At 35.5% G+C, this 24,507-nt stretch overlaps 1 protein-coding gene across 3 annotated transcripts in view; it reads left to right on the forward strand.

The window, feature by feature from the left end:
• Positions 1 to 24,507, forward strand: part of PRMT3 (protein arginine methyltransferase 3) — a 107,302-nt gene that overhangs the window by 3,016 nt on the left and 79,779 nt on the right. For 2 of the 3 annotated variants that reach the window (XM_037040384.1, XM_037040385.1), the window contains 6 exons: positions 1,096 to 1,145; positions 1,762 to 1,864; positions 2,826 to 2,985; positions 4,331 to 4,475; positions 8,741 to 8,806; positions 13,651 to 13,772. In XM_037040384.1, the coding sequence (XP_036896279.1) occupies positions 1,096 to 1,145; positions 1,762 to 1,864; positions 2,826 to 2,985; positions 4,331 to 4,475; positions 8,741 to 8,806; positions 13,651 to 13,772 (646 nt within the window). The remainder of the gene's footprint in view (positions 1 to 1,095; positions 1,146 to 1,761; positions 1,865 to 2,825; positions 2,986 to 4,330; positions 4,476 to 8,740; positions 8,807 to 13,650; positions 13,773 to 24,507) is intronic. The other variant, XM_037040386.1, reaches the window with a different exon arrangement.

Below are 24,507 nucleotides of genomic sequence, written 5' to 3' on the forward strand. Positions count from 1 at the left end.
TTTAAATGGATATAGAAGACCTGCACTATTCCACTAAAATGAACCAAATGCAGAGTTGTTTTTTAGGCCCCTGTATTTACTAACAGCTGGAAAAGGATCACATAAATGTGTGATATAATATGTTAATAAATAAATTCAAGTACAACTTTATAAGGGATGGATGACTTCGTCTTAGTGGCCTTTTTTTCATGTTTTTAATGTGCGTTTTTAAACTGAATTGGAATCATACTTTAAATATAATTATTTTTTCTCTTACCAAATATGGGTTTTTGTGTGCCATTATGCATATACAATATTTTGTATGCCGTTATGTTCCTCATAACAACATTTCTCAGGAGAAATAATAAACGTTTGGATATGCTGTTTTCCCTTGATTTAAATGCTGCCTCATTTCTGGAAAGATAGGAGAGCCAAATAACAAGCCTCATTGTTTTTCAATTTGTATCATTTAATTTTATATTAAAGCTAGTATATACTTTGTGTACTTCATATCCTGGAAAATTATAATTTGGTAGGAACCATAAAAATTGGGGATGAAGAAACTTTCAGATCTAATATTTACTACTCAGTACTTAGCAAAGTCTATGACCTAATTTTCCTGATTTGTATTGTTCTTAGAAATGAGAATTCTAAGAATTAATTTCCCATATTTTAGGTATAGAAGAAAAACAATTAGAAAATTGTCATCTATGCTGGCTGTTTCTCAATTAAAATATTAGAAGTATCAAAGTTACTGTTTCTAGTTTTTTTTAAAGATTTTATTTATCTTTAGAGGGGAAGGGAAGGAGAGAGGGAGAGAAATATCAATGTATGGTTGCCTCTCGTGAGTCCCCTGCTGGGAACTGGCCTGCAACCCAGGCATGTGCACTGACTGGGAATGGAACTGTGATCCTCTGGTTCACAGGCCCGCACTCAATCCACTGAGCTACACCAGCCAGGACTACTGTTTCTAGTTCTTAATAAGAAATTAAAAATATTTTAAGCTGTAGTTGAGAGGACAGAAATATTTTATTGTCTCTCCGAATAGCCTTTATAGAGCACGTCAGTTAAATAAAGCTCATGTTTAAATATGTGAATTGTCTTTTTCCTCCTCAGGGCTTGAATTTTATGGATACATTAAACTGATCAATTTTATTAGACTTAAGGTAAGTTGGTAGCTTATTTTACAATTTTGTTTTGAAATTAAAGAAATGCCACAGCCCGTGGTGATTAAAAGAATACAAGGAGCTACAATATGTTGAACTGCTTTAAATTTGTCAGTCCTCATATTGGATCATGGACATCAGGAAATGCTGCCATATATATGACCAAGTATATGCACACACACCATGCTTAATGTGTCGTGTTTAACTGCACCTAAGAGATGAATCAGTGTTAGATAAGAAAGATAATTCAGAGTCAGATGATGGAAATACTGAGAGTATTTCTGTAACACCAAAAATAAGTTCTAGTATGATTTCAAGTACTATGGTTGTTCTCTTTTATCTGTTGTTCAAATATTTCATTCTTTTTTCTGTTCTATTCAAATGAGTGTTTTTATTGTCACTTCTTCCATATCCAAACAGTACAAAATTGTGCATTGAAACCATTGATTAAGCAATCATCTAGTCAAGTTAACAAAATGAGAGTTGAACATAAACTTCTTAAATAGAGATTTCGTGTAGTGTAGACATGATTTCCCTTCTGTTTAATTTTCCTGGTTTTTGCTATAATTTTGTGATTATATGCTGTGAAAAACCATGCAATTAATTTTACATCCAGAATCCTACAGTTGAGTATATGAATTCCATATACAACCCAGTGCCTTGGGAAAAAGAAGAGTATTTAAAGCCAGTATTAGAAGATGATCTTTTACTTCAATTTGGTAAGTCAACACCCTTTGTGGATTATCTTTCAGATATTATACTATACTTTTAAAAAAGTAAGTAAACTCCATTTCATTTGTTCAAATTTCATTAGTTTTTCCCTATTCTCCCCTTTCTGTCCCAAGATCTCTAAGATACCGTAATACATTTAGTAGTTGTGTCTCCTCAAGCCCTTCTTGGCTATGACAGTTTCTCTGGCTTTCCTTGTTTTCATGACCTTGACTGTTTTAAGGGGTACTAGTGGACAGAGATTTAAGGTGGAACATGATTTGCATAGTTCAAAGTATCTTCCCAAGAAAGTATTTACTACAAAGGAGATGTTAACTTTTGAGTGGAGAAATCCGGCCAACCCTGCTACAACCAAAGTGATCCAGACAGGCCTGAGTTTGAATCTTCGTTTCTTCATTATACAGCTGTATATCTTTGGGCTAGTCACTTAATTTTCCTGAAATTTATCTTTCCCATGCCTTAACATAGGGATAATTATTTACATCTTAGGTTTGTTTTGAGGATGACCTGAGATGTAATGCATGTATTTGAAAGATAGCTGGTGATCAGTAAATATTAGGGTTTTTTCCTTTCACTTTTTAGTTTCTTCCTGGGTTTGGTTCAGTATAATTAATGCTTATATATGTGTTTAATTCATCCAGTTAATGAAAAACTTAAGCTAAGAGCATGCTCTTTAAATTCAAATTAAAGTAATTTGAATGTTACATATTTATTTCATTTAAAGTATTTTTACCTTTTTTTTTTAGTTGGCTGCCTAATAAGCAGTTAGTATACACAAGGCGGGGAAAAACTAGGTTTACAGTTGTTAGTATGAAAAATGATACAAGAATACATTGTGTTTTGGTTCTCAGCTGTAAACCTACTTCTGCCACACCCTGTATTTATTCGTAGCTTATTTACGTGTCCTTCGTTGTTGTAAGATGGCCTGCTAACGCCCGTTTATTTCTTTAGATGTAGAAGATCTTTACGAACCCGTGTCAGTCCCGTTCTCATTCCCCAATGGACTCAGTGAAAATACCTCTGTTGTTGAAAAATTGAAACACATGGAATCCAGGGCACTGTCTGCCGAAGCTGCATTAGCTAGAGCACGCGAGGATCTGCAAAGAATGAAGTAATTTATCAGTCTTTCAGAAAATTAATTGTTTAGACCTAAAAAATAATACGACTAATAATAAGGCAGAATATGGTAAAACATTTCATATACTTGAAAGTACAAGGTAGATATTTAATTTTAGTTATAAAAGAAATGCAACACTATTTTTAATACATTTTGGAAGGCAGTTATGCTCACCACTATACCACCAACGCTATTTTTTATACATTTTGGACATTGGTTAGCGTAAAATTGTGTAGTTTTAACTCTTCTCATACACTTTATAATTTTCTACTCACGTTAATTGTTCTGGGGAGTTACTAAGTGTTTTCGTTCTCTGATACTGCCTTCCTTTAAATTACCTTGTTTCTAGTAGATTTCTCCATTTTAAAACTTTTCCTCTTCTAGGCTTTTAAGTGGTGGGATTAAGATTTTTAGGTTTGGGTGGAATACAGGCTTAAATTTTTTTTTTTAAAGAATCAAAATGTAATTATGGTATAGCATTTAATTGGGAAACCAGGTATGTAGGATGGTTTTTTCCAGTGAGTGATTTAGCATTATACTGGTTTGGTACTTCTCAGAGTTCAACGTGCTTGTAAGTCATCTGGGGACCTTGTGAAACTAGATTCTCGTTCAGGAGTTCTGGAGTAGGGCCTGAGATTCTGCATTTCTACCAGGTTTTCCTCCAGCTTTCCCTATTGGATTTGTGTGTACCCATTTGCTAGTTTGCCAGAGCGTTTGTTCAGCAGAAAGGAGAGTGTAGCTGGTTGTAGTTCCCCTTACCTGTTGCTGAGATTATATGCCGGGTAGCCCAGTAACCACCAACAACTATACTGCCTGTGTCTTTGCACTTCTCTCCATACTACCTTATAGATTTGAGTATCTTGTGATCGGAGAGGGAAGTAATCTTTAGAGCTGGAGTGGGTGGTGTTCATATATGTAAATCTCAATTTTGGTCCACTTTCTGCCCAAATAATCCTTCAGTGAGATAATGGGTTTTAAAGAATGAAGAGCTGAAATGCAGTACTATATTGATTCAGCTACTAAAATAAGGTTTTGGAATATTAAGAATAATAAAGTCGAATAAAGGCAATGTGCTTGTTTTACCCAGGTGAAAGATGTAAACAGCAATAATCTGCTTTTGGCAGTGCTTGGGCGGTTTGCAGGAGTACTTACTGCTGGGTTTGAGTGCGCCATCATTTAAGATCCAGCAGGGGGAGCTCTCAGTTGCTTAAGATAGAAGGTGCTTTAGAAGGCTCATCACACTCCACACCCGCCCCTTTCTTCTTCCTCAACCTCTAGTCTTTCCTTTTTTCATGGTCTAATAAACCTGTCTCAAGGGTATATTTCAAATTGATTACAGGCAATTTGCTCAGGATTTTGTGATGAACGCAGATGTCAGAACTGGGTCAGCATCTTCTACTGCCATTACAGACCTGCAGGAGGATGAGGATGGTGTTTACTTCAGCTCATACGGGCATTATGGGATACATGAAGAAATGCTAAAGGTTGGAGAAGAGCATAAATGCACCAAGTCCATACTAAAGGAAAATTTTAATTAAACAGATTCTTAATACATATGCTGTAAAACTTTTTTTTTTTTGATAACTGCTTTTTAAATCTCTGGTGCTTGATACCTCATCTTGGGTTGAAAAGATTACAGAAGCATCAAAGTTGTTTAAATTCTGTTTAAGATCATTAATATTAATCTATTATGGAATCACTTTTGCTTTAAACAGAACATAGGCAAAAAATTGCTGATGATTTTAGTCTTCTCAAGAACAACTATTAAATAGGAACTAATAATTATATATTTGTCTTTAAAAAGTACAAAGGAAGTGATTAATTTAGTATTTAAATAGCCATACCGACTTTAGTTTGGGCAAATAATTCTTTGGTACAAAATTTTACTATAATAATTCTCAATTGTTATGACAACTTTTTAACATTTGAAATCATTGATATATGGAGGAATTTTCTCAATTGGTTAAATCAGGTATTTAAATTTGGTTGGCTTTAAGTGTTATAATAGTAATGTCTATATAAAATACAAGTAGATTTCTAGTTATACCTGGCAGTTGTACATTTTATCATGTGTTACATTATAGATTGTAAAATAGCAAGGTATGATATTTTAATTCGGTAAACCTGGAATTCTCTTAACTAGAGTAAAACATGTTGGGATTTAAAAATTACTGAAAATTTTAGATGTTTATTTGCTTGAAATGTACAAACAAAAAATTCCCTCCTAAGTGCTTCCTCAAAAGAATGTTTTGTTTTATGGAAGCCATAAGACTGTGTTCCCCTGAAACATAAGCATTTAAAATAACCTGGGGATTAATAACATGTTTATGTTTTGCTTATTCGGTTTTGTGGAACCAAAGAGTGAAGGTTTGCTGATTAATAGTAATTGAAATTACCTAAGGTCTTTTAAAGCAGTTCTATGCCATTTTTTACTAGTGACATGTCACGGCTGTGCTTTTTGTTGTCACTTGGGTAATGGCGTAACATTACAAATAACAGTTACAAGTCATACATTAAGTCCAGAGTGAAATTGTTTAAAATAAATGGACTGACTTAGGTTTTTCGTCAAAATTAAATTAGTTTTATTGTGTCTAATTTATTTTCTTTGAAGGAGTTAATCTTAGTTCATGTTTGTCATTTTAAATCATCCATTGGTATTAATGCCAAGAACCTATTAATGCCTTTGATATAGAAATTGTGTTGCGTTTTTCAGAAAGGTCAGGTTGAGACTCCCAGTAGATGGTACAGGTGAATGTCTTCCGCACACTCATTAGGAAAGTCCACTTTGAGCACTTACTTCCAATACTCTGTCCTGGGTACTTGTAGCTATGTGGCAATAACTAAAAGATCCTCACACCCGATCATGTATGTTTAAGTCCTTTTGATGTACCCAGTACACAGAAATTTAAGTTCCAGCCTGAAGCTTCCAGTGCTATTTTTTCCTCTTTAGAGAATCATTCTTAAGAATCCTTAGTAATATAATTCTCCATGCCTTAGTTTCCCTTAGCTACTATATAATATGATTATTTTTCCTTGAAGATGATTTAAGTGTTCATAGGAAATGTGGATATGTTCCATTCAAAAGGAGCTATTTGTCCATTTTATATTTTGCTAAGTTACGTACTACAGATGAATATGAAATATGCCTTATATATTTCTTCTTGTCAAAAACATTTCTTAGCACATAGTCTGTTCATGTTTCTGCTGCTTTCAGAGCCTCACCTGATCTTTATAAATAATTTAAACGTAGAAACCTTATACATAGGACTTATTTTTGAGTTTAGAATTGGCCTTTCTTTTGCAGGATTATTATTTGGATTTTTTTGTTGCTTAGTCTCAGTTATTTCAATGGCATTATTTTGACATATGTTAGGGCTATATTTATAAATAAAGGTAGTTTATGACCTTACTTGCTGGAGTTCAGATGATTTTTTTTGAATTCCAGAGATCCAGTTAGTAGAGGGATAGACGGCTTGGACTTTCGAACTCCTTTGCCACTTTGTCTTTCTGAAGCAGCATCATTGCTGACTAATGCTGTGATTCTGAGATGTGTCATTCTCTCTGTTTCTTTTTTTTCCCAAGAAGAACATTGTTCATTCTGGTGAACATTTATCACGAATCATAGAACCATTAAATCATTTTCTTTGCTACATTCTTCTCATTGTATTGTAGCTGACTCATGCATTCTGTTCATTTTCATGAGCCTATATATTTAAAACATAATGTCATTTGTATATGTAACATTTATAATATAACTTTCTTGTTGTCTTTAGTCATATTCTTAAAATTTTTTATATTCACAGGAATGATTTCTTCATACTTTACCAGTCTTAGAAGATTGTCTTGCTTTTTAGTATTGGAGCTCTAATTTTATTCTTTCTGTTTTTCTTGGTGTAATAGGCTGGTGCAAAATACAACTTTTACATTTCTGCTTATTGCCTTATTTTGTATTGAAGTGTTAGTTTTGTTAGGGTAAGTTTTTAGAAGTGGTTATGAGGGCTAGTCTTTGATTTGCTTGCATTTTCTTATCTAGTGGATTTTTCTTTCAAAAAATCTGTTATTAAGTTGAAACTGCTCTAAGGCTCTATGTTAGGAATACTTTGGATTTCACTGCACCAGGGTGAGCATGTGAACAAAAACACAGGGACGTACAGAAGGAGCCTGGGTGAAGGGTGGTAGCTGAGTGGAGCAGCAGTGTGTGAACTTGGGAGTTGGGATGCTAATGATTAAGTCGGAGCAGGGGTGAAGGAGTGTGATTGGTGAGAGCTTTCCACATGACTTCCTTCCTAACTGATGTTCACCCCTTGTAGGTTTTATTATGTCAGCAAAGATCACTGGTTATGGTATAAGAAGAGTATAAAAATGTATGAAGTGCTATGTATTTGAAGTTTTAAAATTAGTTCATATGCGTAAACTTAATATAAACATTACATTTTTAAAAAGTAATTTTAAAAATCTTTCAGGAAAAGATTTTATTTTTTTTAAGGCTGAGAAATTATTTAATTGGTTCTCAAATTTCTGTTTATTTGTTCAAGATTTTATTTATTTATTTTTACAGAGAGGGGAGCAGAGAGAGAGAAACATCAATGTGTGGTTATCTCTCCTGCACCCACAGAGGGGGGCCTGGCCCACAACCCAGGCATGTGCCCTGACTGGGAATTGAACCATAACCCCCCTGGTTCGCAGGCTGGCACTCAGTCCACTGAACCACAGCAGCCGGGACTCAGGGAAAGATTTAATAAACCTGATTTAAAATTTTGTTTGTAAAGCCATTAATAATATTCCATCAGAAGGCATAAAATTCCCCCCTTTTAGATCCACTAATTAAGTAGAACAATTTGTCTTTTAATTTGATGCTTCCTTTAAAAAATTTCTTAAAAATTCCTATATTGGTAGAAAACCATTTTGGGGGAGGGTATATGGATTTTGAGGGTATACATTTTGTAGTATTTGATGTAACCTTTTTTTATATAGTGTGAGACCTAAAACTAGAATTCCCAGTCTGAGATATTTTTGTCATACTCATTCTACTCACTTGACAACTGGGCCCTTTGCTCCCTGCTTTGCTGTACTTACATGTCTCAGCTGAGGTAATGTAGAAGGGAATCAGCCCTGTCCACGTTGGCACTGCGTGCCTGCCTTGGTCAGGTCATGCGAGACTCCAGAGTGTGGAAGCCTCATAATGTGGGTGGCAGGTCTCAAATGACTTACGGGCTTTTAAGCATCATTTTCTTCTATAGACATTTCTAGAAACAAAACAAGATTATAAATCACATAGGTACTGAAAAATGACTTTCTTAGAAAAACAGTTTAAGCTTCATTTTTCATATATAACTGTAAGTTTACATTTACCTGTTTTGTTTTTTTTCCTCTGGTATTTTAATGTAACTCTAATACAGGGAGACAGGCTCTAGATTCAAGGCCCTACTTAAAGGAGCAAAGTATCCTGTTCATCTTATATTATCTTTAACTATCAGTTGAAGTTGTATGATAATGCGTGTCAAGACGAAAATGTGTACGTTTTAAATAACAGATTTTATGTGATTTTCAGTGATGTTAAACTTTTTGTGTGTGGTGTTGCTATTTCTGTTCTTACGGTTTTCTGTTAGGAAAACAAAATTAAGCTTGATTTTTCAGGCAAAAAATACCTATGGAAACTAGCAATGTGTGATAAATAGCAAATAACTTTCTAAAACATTTTTTATTAGTTTAGATTGTTCTGTAAACATGTTTTCTCTCTCCACCATAGGACAAAATACGAACAGAAAGTTACCGAGACTTTGTATACCAAAATCCGCATATCTTCAAAGACAAGGTGAGTAGCATAGGCTACTGAGTTGAACATTTCATGTGGATCGTGGACAGTAGAAATCCTCTCTGGGAGCATCATTGTGAAAGCATTTGATTAATGTATTTCTGGCTTTATTTCATGGAAAATTTTTGTGATGTGGCTCTGTGGTGCAGAATACTGATAACAAATGCTCATTAGTATTGTTTGTCTTTCAATATGTTATTTTCTTTAAACTGGAATCATTAATTACAGTGACATACCTTAGTTAAACTGTGGTTATCCAGATAATATTGCTTAAAGCATATTTTTTTTACTATGATTCCTGTAAATTTTAAATGTATCAGATAAGCCCCATATCAAAGCACATTTTAATTAGTATTCCAGTTTGTAAATTAGTTAAAAATTAATAATTTTAGCCCTGGCTGGTGTGGCTCAGTGGATTGAGTGCAGGCCTGTGAAGCAAAGGGTCGCCGATTCGATTCCCAGTCAGGGCACATGCCTGGGTTGCAGGCCAGGTCCCCAGCAGGGGACACGTGAGAGGCAACCACACATTGATGTTTCTCTCCCTCTCTTTCTCCTTCCCTTTCCCTCTCTGTAAAAAATAAATAAATAAAATATTTAAAAAAATTAAATAATCTAGAGCTTTTATATTTTTAAATGATTTGGAACACTTTATTTTACTAAGAGTACCGATTTAGAAAACATACTACCATATATTTAAATTTATAGGTTTAATAAATTATAGGTTTAGATAATTTATAGGTTGCTTTCAAACATGTCTCACTGTTGCTATACAGTATTCCTGTAACTAGGTACAGGCAAGTGTTTATTTCCATTTTACACATGAGGAAACTTGAAACCAATAGGGTAATTGACTTGCCCTAAAACAGGTTATTAAAAATGAACAGACCTGAGGGGTTTTACTCCTAGTCTAGTGCCCTTAACCCTGTGCCATTTCACTGTACACACTGTTATGCTGAAATAGAGTAATTAGGGTGGGACCCATTAGCCACATTTTAAGTCACACTGTTTTATATATAGGTCGTCTAATTTCTGTTCATAAAATTATACAATATATTGACAAGATTATTTAAATATATATTTATTTCTAAAATGTATGAAATAATGCTTTCCTGAGTTTTATTACCATTGTTTTTTTTTTGCTTTTATATGCATGAGGTAGACAAACTTGATTATAGCTACACTTGATTATAGTATCATACTATGTAGTGCAAGAAGAGATTTATTTTTCAAAAAGGTGCTTATACATAAGAACGTGTTCCTTCTCCTTTCCTTCCCCTCTCTGTCTGTCCCTCCCTTCCCGCCACCCTTTCCTTCATTCCTGCCTCAATATTATTTCAACTCACAAAGCTCCTGTGGAGGCCATATGGTTTCTCAGATTAAATTTAACGTTGAGTGGCATGTAATTGTGTTATCACCCACTCTTAATTAATCTCCATTTGTGGTCCATTGAAGGAATTCGCAGTAAGGTGCCTTTTTTATGCTTTTGATTATTAACTATAGTTAAAATTCACTTTTTTCTTTTTTTCTTAGAAAAAGTAAGCTCAGTTTCTTTATGATTTTATGTGTTAGTTTATTCTGTTATGATTTGTACCTCTTTGAGTCTATCAACTTTTAGTTTATTTCCTCACCTAATTCTGAGCTGGATATAATAAATAATTGATACAATTAAAAATATAATTTAAAACAGGCTTTAGAAGCAGTTAAGCTGTGTTTGAGTGCTAGCTTTGCAAATTACTAGCTGTAAGATTCTGGACCTGTTACTCTCCCTCTCTGAAGTTCACTTTCCTCATTTGCAAAGTGAGGATTAAATAAGAATTGTATATATAAACTATGTATGTTTGTGTGTATGATAGTCTTGCAAAAGAATATGTACTCTAATTGCAGTTTACGATACATATCCTTTTGTAATTAGCTTTCATTACTCAGTAATTTTTCTTATAGATAATTCTTTATTAACATTCTTTAATGCCTCATCTATCCAATATAGAATCTCCATAACTTATTTTAATTCGTTATATTAGAAACAATGCTGCATATAAAATATAAAATATTAAAACCTTTTTATATGTGTGAAAGTATAATAATAAGGCAAATTCCAGCAGTGGAGTACCTGGGTAAAAAGGTTATAGCCCAGATGGTGTTAGTGCTAATCCTATTTGTAAGGGCTCTGTGCTCATGATGTAATCACCTCCAATACCGTCACCTCGGGGGTTAGGATTTCAACATACACAATTTTGAGGGGAGGGAGTACACAAACATTAAGACCATAGCAGTCCTATATCAAGTCAGTGGGGGCAACACAGGCTTTTAAATAGCATGTTGGGACAGTTGGTTAGCCGTCTGAACAGAAGTAAATTCGGAGCCATGCCACTTAGTGTATACCATGGTAGAAAAACGAACTGTACTAATGAGACCACAGATGTACTAGAGGGAAATGTATAAGACTGAAATAGGAGAGAGAACATGGTCAAGGTCATTCTAATCATGATCAAATCCAGATGTCATGAAAGAAAAGATTAATAAGTTTGACTGTTAGGAAAGAATTTCTGCATAGCAAAATTCACTGTAAGCAGAAACAAAAGATAAATCTATGCCGAGAAAAAAACATTTTTGCGAGTCATATTGTAGAGTTACAATCTCCCTGATTTACGAAGAACTCTTATTTGGTGAGATTTGATAAGAAAATTTGATTAGAAAATTGATAAGAAAAAGACTAGTCAGTCCGAGGAGAAAAGATACAAGTAGCTAGTTCACATAAAAAAGAACTAAACACAGCTCTATCACATATAGAATGATGTTGGACCTATGATAATAGGAATGCATGTTAGAACTAGACCGGTATATCGTTATTTTGCATTGGCCAGATTGGCAGAAATTCAAAAGTTTGATTATCTGTTCCATGGGCCAGTCTCACCTGCGAGGAAATGGGCACTAACATGTTGGTGGTGGAGTCTTCCTGAGGGGAATTGGCCCAGGCGGGTAGTTTGGTTATGTCTAGCAGGGTTATAAATATGTATATACTTTCAGACAGAATATTTTCACAGTGTTTTCACTTCCGGGAATATATTCTGTAGGTTTACTCCTGTGTGAATGGGGTTAGATATGAGGTGATTTACAGTATTGTCATAGTATAATTTCAAAAAGTATTCAAATGTCCATCGATAGAGAACTGGATCGGTAGATTATGGTACAGCCATAATATGGAATCCTGTCTATAAACTGATATGGAAAGATCTCTATATTTTTAAATAAAAAAAGCAATGTGTAATATAGTGAGTAAAATATGCTTTCATTTGTGAAAAGGGAAAGGAAAAACATATTGCATTATACTGGGTTAGCCAAAAAGTTCATTTGTTTTTTTTCCAGAAGATGGCTTTAGTAGCATTTAGTTATCTTTAACTTCGTTGGAAACAATTTGGTTAGATTATATTGTGACAGCTGTCGTATTAGTGTGAATTTAAAAGAACAAATCAAAACTGGTGAATTTTTGCATAGCCATTTTAATAATGAAGAAGGAAGAAAATATGCAGCATTTTCAGTATAACTATGCTTTATTATTCAAGAAAAGTAAAAACGCAACTGAAATGCAGAAAAAAAAAAAGATCTGTTCAGTGTCTAGAAAAGGTGCTGGACTGACTGAATGTGTCCGAAGTGGTTTGCAAAGTTTCCCGCTGGAGATTTCTCACTGGCTGATGCTCCCGGTCGGGCAGAGCAGTTGAAGTTGATAGTGATCAAATCGAGACATTAATTGAGAGCAATCAACATTATACCATGTGGGAGATAGCTGACATGCTCAAAATACCAAAATCCATAAAGTTATTGGTGAAAATGAAAAACTTGCCTTTTATTTTGTGGGAAAAAAAACTCAACAGATTTTTTGGCCAACCCAATATATGCATAAAATTCTTTTATTACTTTCACCAATGATGCTGAGTATCATTTTTAAGACTTAAATTCTCAAGTTACTGAATTTTAGAAGCCAACTTGTTTTTTTAAAATATTTTACTTATTTATTTTTAGAGTGAGGGGAAGGGAAGGAGAAAGAGTGGGAGAGAAACATCAATGCGTGGTTGGCTCTCATGTGTTTCCCACTGGTGAATCAATCCACTGACCCACACCAGCCAGGGCCCAACTTGTTTTTATTGTACCTGTATTATTACAGCAAATTGAATGTTCAATTTTGTATTTTTTAAAAGATTTTATTTATTTTCAAACAGAGAGGAAAGGAGGGGCACAGAGAGAGAAAGAAACATCAGTGTGTGAGATACACATTGACCATTTGCCTCTCGAATGCTCCTAACTGAGGAGCCAGCGCCCCAAACCCAGGCATGTGCCCTGACTAAAAATAGAACTGGTGGCCTTTTGGTTCGCAGGCCAGCGCTGAAGTAACTGAGCCAAAGCAGCCGGGGCAAATGTTTAATTTTGGAAATGGAGGGAATGTGATGGTGATCTATATCCGTGATTCCTTTATAATCGTTTTTAAAAATTGTATTGAATCAGGCTATTCTGTTTAAGTTAATTCCTGCCAGTGAAACTTGAGATTGTGCATTTCTGTTAAAATTTAGGATTACGGAACCTAAATTAGTACATGCATACAATAAGGAAATTAAAATAGTTTCCTATTAAGAAGTCTATGAAGGCTGCTTATTTCATATAAAACATTCCTTAAATTTATGTTGTGGTATCTGATTGCAGCAGGCTATGGCCAAATACACTGTTATGAATTTAAAACAACCCATTATAATGATATCTGCAGTTTCCCCAAATAGCAATAATCACCTTCTTGGTAGTTTTTAAAATACTAGACCTTTTCAATAATATATATGTCTTGTTAATTACACCAGGTAGTTTTGGATGTTGGCTGTGGAACTGGAATTCTCTCCATGTTTGCTGCTAAGGCTGGGGCAAAGAAGGTTCTTGGAGTGGACCAATCCGAAATCCTTTACCAGGCAATGGATATCATAAGGTAGATGCACTTTAAGGCTTGGTTTAAAATTATTTTTAAGTTTAACGATTAACAGGTGTTCTTGTCTTTAATAGCTATCTAATTCTGACTCCAGACATTTGTCTTTCAGGAAAAATGTATTCCAAAATAATAAAATTCTGACTTGGATTGAGCTAGACATAATTGCTCTGTGAAAAATTTTTTCACAGTTCTCATTGATGAAAGTTATTTTTCTATAATTTTCACTATCTTTCCAATTATGACTATAAGTATGCTAATTGTATAAAATTAGAAATCATTGACATACAAGGTAATATTGTTAGAGGACTCCCTCGAGAACTAAAAATTTATATCAATAATATTTCTTTTAGCAAACAGCAATTAGACTAAAAACTAAGGGTTTTCCTTCTTTTTTTTTGACAATATTAGCCTCCTTCAAATTAAAATAAATAAATTCCAAACTGGCTGCAAATAAGGCAGAGTGGATTTAGTTTATCCCCTAAAACTGAATTTTATTCTCTAAAAATATCTCCTTTCTTTAAGGAGGTAAGTTAGGTGATAGATTTGATGGTTGGTGTATATCCTAGGAAAAAGGCCTTTATTTGAACTACAACTTATAGAACTGATTTCTTTAGCTACGTACTTAACAAAAGCATCTTACATTTGGGACTTAGGAGTAATTGCCAGAATAAATAATTAATAGGAGGCCTCTTAGCCACTCTTTTTCCCCCAGCTTCATTGCGAATTGACACACAGCGCTGTGTACATTTGAAGTGTAGTGTTGCTTTGATACCTTTGTATGTTGCAAAATGATTCCCACCGTAGCATTGTCTAATCTCCACTGTGTCACGTAACTACCATTTCTTTTTCATGGTGATAACATTTAAATGATCTTCCCACTGATACTTACGTTGTTCTAAAAATTGATTAACATTGATCTTTTCTAGGTAGTATAAAATTTAAATATGATGATGTAAAATGTTTAAATTTTTAGATTTTTAGAGCATAATATAAAAGTATAGATTTGGGGTTAAGAGCACAAGGTTTGGTTAGGCTTGGCTTCAAGTCCTCATTCTACCACTTACCAGTTATTTGAACTTTGATTAAATTATAGCTAACCTTTTTGAAACCTTAATCACTGCACCGTCAAAATGAAAATAACAATGACTACCTCCTCTGGTTATGAGTAAGGTAAATAAGGTGCAAGTAAAATGTGCATACAAATTTTTGGCATACTCCCTGGCATGTAGTAGGTGCTCAGAAGTTAGTGGCTAGCCCTGGCAAGTGTGCCTCATTGTCTGGAGCATCTTCCCATGCACCGAAAGGTCGTGGATTCAATTCCTGGTCGGGGCATGTACCTAGGCTGTGGGTTCCATCCCCGGTCCGGGTGCATATGGGAGGCAACCAGTCAATGTTTCTCGCTCACGTCGAAGTTTTTTTCCCCTCTCTCTTTCTTCCTAAAATCAATAAATGTGTCTTTGGGTGAGGATTAAAAGAAAAAAGTTAGATACATTGCTATTAATTAATCAGTACCAAATTAATGTTAATGAAAAAAATTACTTTGATCTTGCTTAGATTTTTCATTAGTACAGATTTGTGGCTATTATTTTCATGTTGGAGAATGTATATGTAGCGTATGTATATGTATGCAATTCCATACTCTAGTAAAATTTTTTCTAGTTCTTTCAGTGTCATTACAATATAATTTTGTGGGTTCGTAAAGAGCATCCTTACTTGCTCGTGCATTGCCATCCAAACAAATAGGAGTACCATGTCCCAAAGAAGAGAATGTGTTAGAAGATTATCAAAAATTTAATGCTGATAGTAAGATTATGATAAGAATTTCTATTAGAATTCTAATTTTATGAAAGACCATGTCCATTTATGTATTAATCAGTCATTTTTGATTTCTACAAGACAAGACTAGATGGGCTCTCATTTTAATTCTTTTATGGAAGAAAAGGAAAAGAATAGTGATAAGTCCTTTTATTTTATATTGTTTCGTTTCATTTTATTTCACAGAAGTAACTCTCCTCATTTGTAGGGGAGCCAGGGTTCGACCCTGGCAGCCTGACCCCACAGTCCACTCTCCCCGTCAGTTGACGGTGCCGTATCGCCACTTGACTACTTAGAGGGTTCGTATGGTTGCATTCGATAGTTTGCTTTACCTGGGGTGTCCAGCCTGTGGCCCGTGGGCTGCGTGTAGCCCAGGATAGCTGTGAATGTGGCCCAACAGAAAATTATACATTTACTTAAAACATTATGAGATTTTTTTTGTGATTATGTGTCACAATATATTGAATGTGTGACCCAGGACAACTCTTTTTTTTCCAATGTGGCCCAGAGACGCCAAAAGGCTGGGCACCCCTGACAGGGCCAAATAGAACTCAATGCGATACAAAGAAGGAATGAGAAACTGTTTCTTACTCTTGCTGCCATACTTGGAACTCTGCGATGAATGATCATTGCAGAAACATAAACTTACCTAAGGGTAGCAAAGCTGTTCAACTGCCAGGCAATTTTATGCTTTCATGCTCAGGAAGCAGAGGTAGCTTCTGGTAATATTTTTATTACTACCCTGGTTGCCTTTTGTTTCTCACTGACTCAGTCATGGGACAGCTCATTATTCAGACTTTTGAATGTTATTGCAGAGGAGTTTTCATCAGGAGGTTGATCCGTCTTATAGCCACCGTGCAGTATTTTCAGTCTCAGTGTCACATTACAGATGCAGTCTTTCACAAAGCCTGTGTCTAGAATACTGTTAGAAACAAAACGTTTAGAAAAGCCTAAGGAAGATTTTGATGTTATGTTAATATAAGTGTCCTTCTCTAGTTTCTAGGACAGTAGCTTTATTTTCTTAATTTTTTTTTAATCTCCAACACCTAGCAAGATTGATACATGTGCTGGATGATGAGGAAAGTTTTTTGAGAAGAATAAAGTAACAACATGATGATTTAAAAAGTAGTGATAATATAAAAGAACACACATATATGTATTTGTATATTTACATACATACACAAGATTTGGAATAAGATCACAAAATACATCAGGATAAATTCTTGAAGTAAGGGGTGTTCCTTTATATTTTTTCCTAAATTTAATAGAAGTTACATGGGATTCACTAAAGCTGAAAGCTAAAAAGGATTCATTCAGCTAAAGCTGCAGTGAATTTTGAACTACTGTTGAAGCTAAAATGGTAAACAAATATTTTGCTCTACTCAGAAGCCATAGCATTCTAATGAATGTGATCAAGACATCTTACAAGGAAACTAAATTCATTTCTTCTCCCACCCTGCCAACTCCTTAATTTCCTTCTCACTCACTGGCCCTGTCTGAGGGTTCCCTGGACTACCTAACTAGTTCAGTGTTCACTAGAAGAACTCACACGACTCAATAAAAGTTGTATTCACAGCTCATGTTTCTTATAGCAAAGGGTACAGTCCAGGAGCAGCAAGAAAAAGACACATATTGGTAAACAAGTCATGTACAGACTCCCAAGTAATCCCCCTTTCTCTGCAAGAGTCACCCAGATGTACTTTTCTCTCCACCTGTGAACTTCAGAGATACATGTGAGATAACTCTACCCAAGGAAGTTGGCTTAAGTCTTAGAGATCATAGTTCTCGAAGAGCTGGTCACATAGGTAGTACATACCTGCTTTATGGCCAGTTGTGTGCAGACCCATATCAGACACCAGGTGCCCATCAGGAATCTATATTTCCTTTAAATATGCTCTCCTCCTGGTTTATCTCAGTCCACAGCTTTGGGTTTGTAGAATAGCATCATTACCCAGTGACTATGTGAATGCTTTAATTCACATTCTTTACATTCCTAACATAAATGAATGCACCTACATGTAACTGGATTAGGTATTTGTTCTTTTTCTTTGCCTCCCACAGCTTTCTGTCATTCATTCTTCCTAGTGCAGCCAAATTGATGTCCCTACCAAGTTCCCCTCCCTTTTAAATAAAACAAAAAGAGTGGTGGGTGGAGGGGGGGGACATTTTTGTGTTAAGAACACAGAGGATAAAGAAGAACTATAAATTAACTATGATTTTGGTATGAGATAGGAACGTGTTGGTTTGATAATTTCAGTGCCTGTTGGATTAAAGAGGTTTACTTAAAATACCTTTTTTATTGCAATCTCATGCTTCTGTAGATTAAAGCTGTGGTAGTTTTTGAGCAGGTGTTTCCAGAGATAGAATTCACTTAGAATGCTCTCATGCTAAAGTAAGTTTTAGTGAGTAGCCACTTGAAAACAGTAAGTAAAATCTATAGTTTTTTCATGACTGAGTTATTAGGTGGAGATTAAGGTGAACAGTTCCATGAAAGAGTTATCTATGTGAATGATATCTGTGTTGAGCTGTTGTAATACAGAATTACTGGGAATTATGGCCTTTGTCATTTTGTTCTGTATATTCTTTGAAATCTTAATTTTTTTTTGCTATATTTATATCTGAACCAGTAAAGTAATTACTGATGCAAATAGGATTATGACTTGTAGCAGACAATCAACAGCCTGAGCAGATGGCCTCTTACAGAACATATCTTGTTTCAGCATAAGCATTCTGAAGATAATTTTAGGTAATGGGAATGTTTTACTTTTGTAAAAAGCTTGCTTATTATTTTCTTTGAGGTTTTCGAAACTGTTAAAGCCTTTATAAATATTTCAATTAGTGGTAAGCAGTTACACCAATTTCATCAGAAAAAAATTGCATTAAATATCTCCTTGGAAAAACTCAAATATGATATAAGCATCCTTTCCTTTTTGTGTGAAAATATTATATACTTATTGAAAAGTACATGAAACGTTATATTATAATATGCATAACTGACAAGAAATAGAACATTTCTGGTACTTTACACTCCCACTCACCTCCATCTCCCCTTCCTCAGTGAGATGCTCTCCCTGCCTAATTAACTAGCATCCTGATTTTTATGGTGACCACTTACTTCCTTTGCTTTATATTTTAACCCCTTTAGATGGGCATCCATTTAAGATCATTTAGTTTACTCAGTTTTGATCTTTTAATAAATAAGATTATATATTATGCATACCTTTTGTCTAACTTTATTTTGCTCAACATTATTTTTCATGTTCATGTTGTATATAGCTGTAGTTTATTCACGTTTATTGTTCTATACAAGGCCATTGATGAATATGTTGCAATTTTCTGTTTTTGATGGACATTTTGCATTCTGCAGTTTAAGGTTATTCCTAATTTTGTTAATAATTTTCTGTATGTATGCCCTGTGCATACATACACACACAGGTATATGTGATATATTGGGATATATGCAGGCCTTATGGTAAACATACCTTCAAATTTCCTAGATATTGCTAGAATATTTTCTTTTGGGGGGGCATTTGAATTTATTTATTTTTGATTGTATTTTTCCCATTACCATTATACCTGTCTTATACCCTCCCCCACAGTCAGCACACTGTTGACCATGTCCATGAGTCCTTTTTCCATCTGTTCAGTCCCTCCACCCCCTGGCGTCTCCCCTGCCAGAACTGTCATCCTGCTCTTTAGCTAGGAGTCCATCTCTACTTTGCTTATTAGTTCAGTTTGCCAGACTGTTTTCCAAAGTGATTATACCAATTTATGCTTTTACCAATAGTATGTCACAGTTCTGGTGGGTATTGTGATTTTTTGTTGTTGTCGTTGTTGCTTTAATTTTCATTTGTTGTATAGCAGTATCTCATTGCGATTTAAATGTAGATTTTTGTGATTGTTAATGAAGCTGAGCATCTTGTCTTATAATTACTGGCCGTTTGTATTTCTTTTTCTGTGAAAAATCTGTTTACATCTTTTGCTCAGGTTTCCATTCAGTTGGTTCTCATTTCTTTGTAGGCAATCTTTATTTTTTAGATTTTAGTTGTTTATAGATTTTATGTAATATGAAAGTCTTCTCTCATTCCTGCTTGCCTTTTCACTGTCTCTGTAGTGTTCTTTGATGTACTAAAATTCTCACTTTTCGAATAGCAGCATTCTTATTTATGGTTGCTGCTATTTGTAAGTTGACTAAGAAACCTTATGGAAGTATCTGTATTTTCTTGTAAATGCTTTATAGTTTTACATTTAGGTCTGTAATCTACTGGGTATTATTATTTGTCTGTTGTAGGAAGTAGTGGTCTGCTTTTATTATTTTTTTTGTAATCTGTTTAAATTACCTAGTCATCCCAGCCTCATTTATTGTAATGACCATTCTTTCCTCTGTACTTTGCGTTGTCATCTTTGTGAAGAGCAAAGCATCCGTGCAGAGACCAGATTAACCTTTATACCAAAACCCTACTGAGGCAGTAGGACAGAAAATTATTGGCCACTCACAAGGGAACATATATGCAAAAATCATAGTCAAAATATCAGAAAACCAATTGAGCAATGTATTGGAAAGTAAGGTTTACCCTAGGAATACAAGGTTGGGATAACTTTTTAGCTCTCGTTTTAACACATAGATATATTGAGTGGATACAAAGTTTTGTCAAACTTCTTCTCTGAATCGATTGAGATGATCTCAATTGATTTTTCTCCTTGATTTTCACATAGTTAACCAACTGTGTATTTCATTTGGCTACAGCTATAAATGTGCAATAAAGGAAATGCTAAAAAATTAGTTTAGGAAGAAGGAAAATGACCCTAGATGTTCAGGGAAATAGGAAGGAGTAAAAGAGAATGAATAACTATGTGGGTGAGTGGATACAAAGGGCCAGATTGTCAAATCTGTCTTACTCTAAACACAGATTGTACCCAGTGTCAGGCTTTACAAATAATTTTTAAAGTATGGGCAAATATGGGCAGACAAATCCGGGAGAAGTCTGGGACATTACAGGCCACCGCTTTGGTCTTCCCTTCCCTATATCAGACATACACTCTCTGGTCTGGAGTAGACAAGATCTCTAAGTAAGGTGCATGAGTTATTAACTCACACGATCAGGAGACCCTCTTTACGTACCAGATTGATCTCTACTTCTTCCGACTTTCTTAATCTCCTGTGTCTTTGGAATTATTAGCGAAGCTCAATAGTGGGCAATTCTGGGTAATCGGGTTTGTGTGGAGCCTGATTTGAAATTCTGTTAGCTCAGAATGGTGCTGTTTGGAGGACTCCTGTACAGATCCATGAATCACAAACGCTAAGGCACATTTTGACCAAAAAAGGAGGGGACAAGAAAATAGGAGTAGGATAACCCACTGAATGGGAGAACCTATTCCTGATACATGTGATAAGGAGGTAATATCCAAAATTTATAGAGAACTTATAAAACTCAACACCAAAAAACCGTACAATCCAATTTAAAAATTGGAAAAGGACCTGAAAAGACACTTCTCCAAAGAAGACACACAGGTAGCCAATAGACATATGAAAAGATGCTCAATGTTACTAATCACCAGAGAAATGCAAATTTAAAACCACAATGAGATACCATGCCACACCTGTCAGAATGGCTATCATGAGTAAATCGACAAAAAACAAGTGCTGATGAGGATGGGGAGAAGGGGAAACCCTTTTGCACTGTTGGTAGGAGTGCAGATGGGTGCAGCCACTGTGGAAAGCAGTGTGGAGACACCTCAAGAAATTGAAAATGGAACTACATTATGACCCAGCGATTCCACTTCTGGGAATTTATCCAAAGAAACCCAAGACACTAATTTGAAAGAACATAAACACCCCTTGTTCACTGCAGTATTATTTACAATCGCCATGCTGTGGAAGCAGCCGAAGTGTCCATCAGTACATGCGTGGTAAACACTATGGGGCATTTACACAATGGAATAGTATTTGGCTGTAAACTTTGTGACAGCGTGGGTGGACCTGGAGAACATTATGCTAAGTAAAATCAGCCAGTCAGAGAAGGACAAATACTGTCTGACTTCACTCATATGTGGAATCTAATGAACAAACTGGACTAACAGGCAAAATACCGGCTCATAGATGGAGCACAGGCTGACAGCTTGTGGTGGGTAGGGGATGGAGGGATCACACAAAAAGAATAAAGGACTCATGGAGGTGGACAACAGTGTGGTGATTTGGGAGAAGGGTGGTATAAGGGGGATAAATGATAATGGAAAAATATAGTAAAGAATATGAGGAGGATCTAATCTTTGGTTAGATGCTTACACATTTTTGGTGTTAAATGGCAAAACTTAGAAAAGTTAGCTGCTGGCTTAATAGGGAGTAGTGGGTCAAGAGAAAAATAATGAAAAATTCCATTTTCTGGCCATTGCTAGTGTTTCTAAATGCCAGTCCTTTGAGCGAGGAGAAGATGGTAAGAGAAAAGTAAGAACAGTTTTTTTCCTTTCACTGGAAGGCTGATAAGGCTGCCTGGGAAGATAAAGTATTCACTGAGAAAGCAATGAACTTAAGGCTGTGGGGTTACGCCAAAGACAATACAGATCGATGGAGGACAAGGGCAGAGGATCCCTGCATGCTGAGAGTATTTTGTGAAAGAGACAGGACATTTTATGGAAAGAAACCAGAAAAGCCTGATGAATCATTGTAGGCATTGGTAAACAATCAGGCAAATACATCACTTATTTTACACACAGCTGAGTAGAAAGGTTTACTTGGGTTGATGATAGATCGCCAAGTGGCTGTGGTTAGATGCTTGCAGATGGAGTAACAACTGAACTGCTACAGTGAGTAAAAGCTGGGCTGCAGTATACCCAGCCCAAGAAGGGTGATTGTCCTTCCTTCTCCGCACCCCATAAGTAGAACAATCCTCTGAAGCAGCACGCTTGCTATGAGTGCAGGTGGCCTTAGACTGATTTTATAACAATGTAATGTAATGCTATTGTTAAAGATGATGATAGTTAGAAAATCAGGGACTCCTCATTCTTTTTTTTTATTGTTGTTCAAGTACAATTATCTGCATTTCCCCTCACCACTACCCCCAGCCCCAGCCATCTCTACCTTTCTCCCCGACTCCATCCCCTCTTAGTTTTGTCCATGTGTGCTTTATAGTTGTTTCTGAAAACCTGTCCCCCTGGTTATCCCCTCCTACCTCCCCTCTGGTTACTATCAGATTGTTCTTAATTTCAGTGTCTCTGGCTATATTTTGCTTGCTTGTTTGTTTTGTTGACTAGGTTCCACTTAAAGGTGAGATCCTATGGTACTTGTCTTTCACTGCCTGGCTTATTTCACTTAGCATAATGCTCTCCAGTTCCATCCATACTGTCGCAAAGGGTAGGAGCTCCTTCTTTCTTTCTGCTACATATTATTCCTTCATGTAAATATACCATAGTTTTTTGAGCCATTCATTTCATTCTTGAACACTTTGTGTAACAAAGAGAATAATCTGGAGGCAGTATCTGACTCTTACTCAGTTACCAAAAATGGGACTGCATGATGTGTTTGACATATAAAAGAAAGAGGGTATCAACAAGAGAAAAGACAGAGGAAGGAAACGAAAATCAGCTCACTAACAGGGAGTAGTTTAGATGGCTTTTGAAAAAAATGGTATGAAATAGAGGGATTAGATGAAGTTTTTTTCTCAGGTGTTGTTAATGAGCTTTGTAGAGGATGGTTCACATCCTAGTAGTCATTAGGGTTTTCACAGGCTTATTCACTGCAGAAATTATTACAGAAAATGAAATACTGACCAACCAACATCAGAAGGTAAACTGGGGAAAAAGTAGTTAAAATAGCGGACCCGTGATTTATGCACAGCCTTCACTGGAGGACAGTCATTCCCTGGGTGAATTTCCCATTAAAAGTGACTTGATGCCCTTGTGTTATCTGTGAGGAAGATAGAGATATTAACAATACTTGCTGATATATTTTAATTTTTCAATGTCAAACTGTTTCATGTTTTTCATGGAAATACAATTGATTTTATATGTTGATTTTGTATTCAGCACCTTCATACTTTTATTATTATAATAACATTTATAGTTTATTTGCCATCCATATTCATAAACAACATTACTAAACAAGAATAGTTTGTTTCTTCATTTACAATTCTTTTGTTTTAAATATATTTTATTGATTATGCTATTACAGTTGTTCCAATTTTTCCCCCTTATCCCCTTCCGCCCAGTACCCACCTTCCCTCCAACAATCTTCCGTCCTTAGTTCATATCCAAGTGTCATGCATATAAATTCCTTGGCTTCTCCATTTCCTGTACTATTCTTAACATCCCCCCTATTTTGCACTTACCAATTTCACTTCTTAATCCCTGCACCTTTTTTCCTATTATTCCCCTTCCCCTTTCAGCTGATAACTCTTTAATTGTTCTCCGTGATTCTGTTCCTGTTCTGCTTGTTTGCCTGTATGTGTTCTGGAATAATCGTTATTTCTTTATTTTTTTTTTTTTTAGAAGTTTACCTCCCTAAGCCATGCTCATCACCTTGCTTATTCCCCATACAATCTCTAATTTTTTTTTTAAGATTTTATTTATTTGTCTTTAGAGAGGAAGGAAAGGAGAGAAGGAGAGAAATATCAATGTATGGTTGCTTCTTGTGAGTCCCCTGCTGGGAACTGGCCTGCAACCCAGGCATGTGGCCTGACTGGGAATCAAACCGTGATTGTGTGGTTCGCAGGCCCGCGCTCAATCCACTGAGCTACACCAGCCAGGCCTGTTATTTCTTTTTTTAAATATATTTTATTGATTATGCCATTACAGTTGTCCTATTTCCCCCCTTCATTCCCCTCCACCCTGCACACCCCCTTCCCTACCATTCCCCCCCTACCATTTCCCACCCCCCTTTAGTTTATGTCTACGTGTCTTAAGTTCTCTAGATTCTATATTTCCC

Source organism: Sturnira hondurensis, unplaced genomic scaffold (assembly GCF_014824575.4).
Source record: "Sturnira hondurensis isolate 20B ecotype Veracruz unplaced genomic scaffold, ASM1482457v3 Scaffold0002638, whole genome shotgun sequence".
NCBI classification, from domain to species: domain Eukaryota; kingdom Metazoa; phylum Chordata; class Mammalia; order Chiroptera; family Phyllostomidae; genus Sturnira; species Sturnira hondurensis.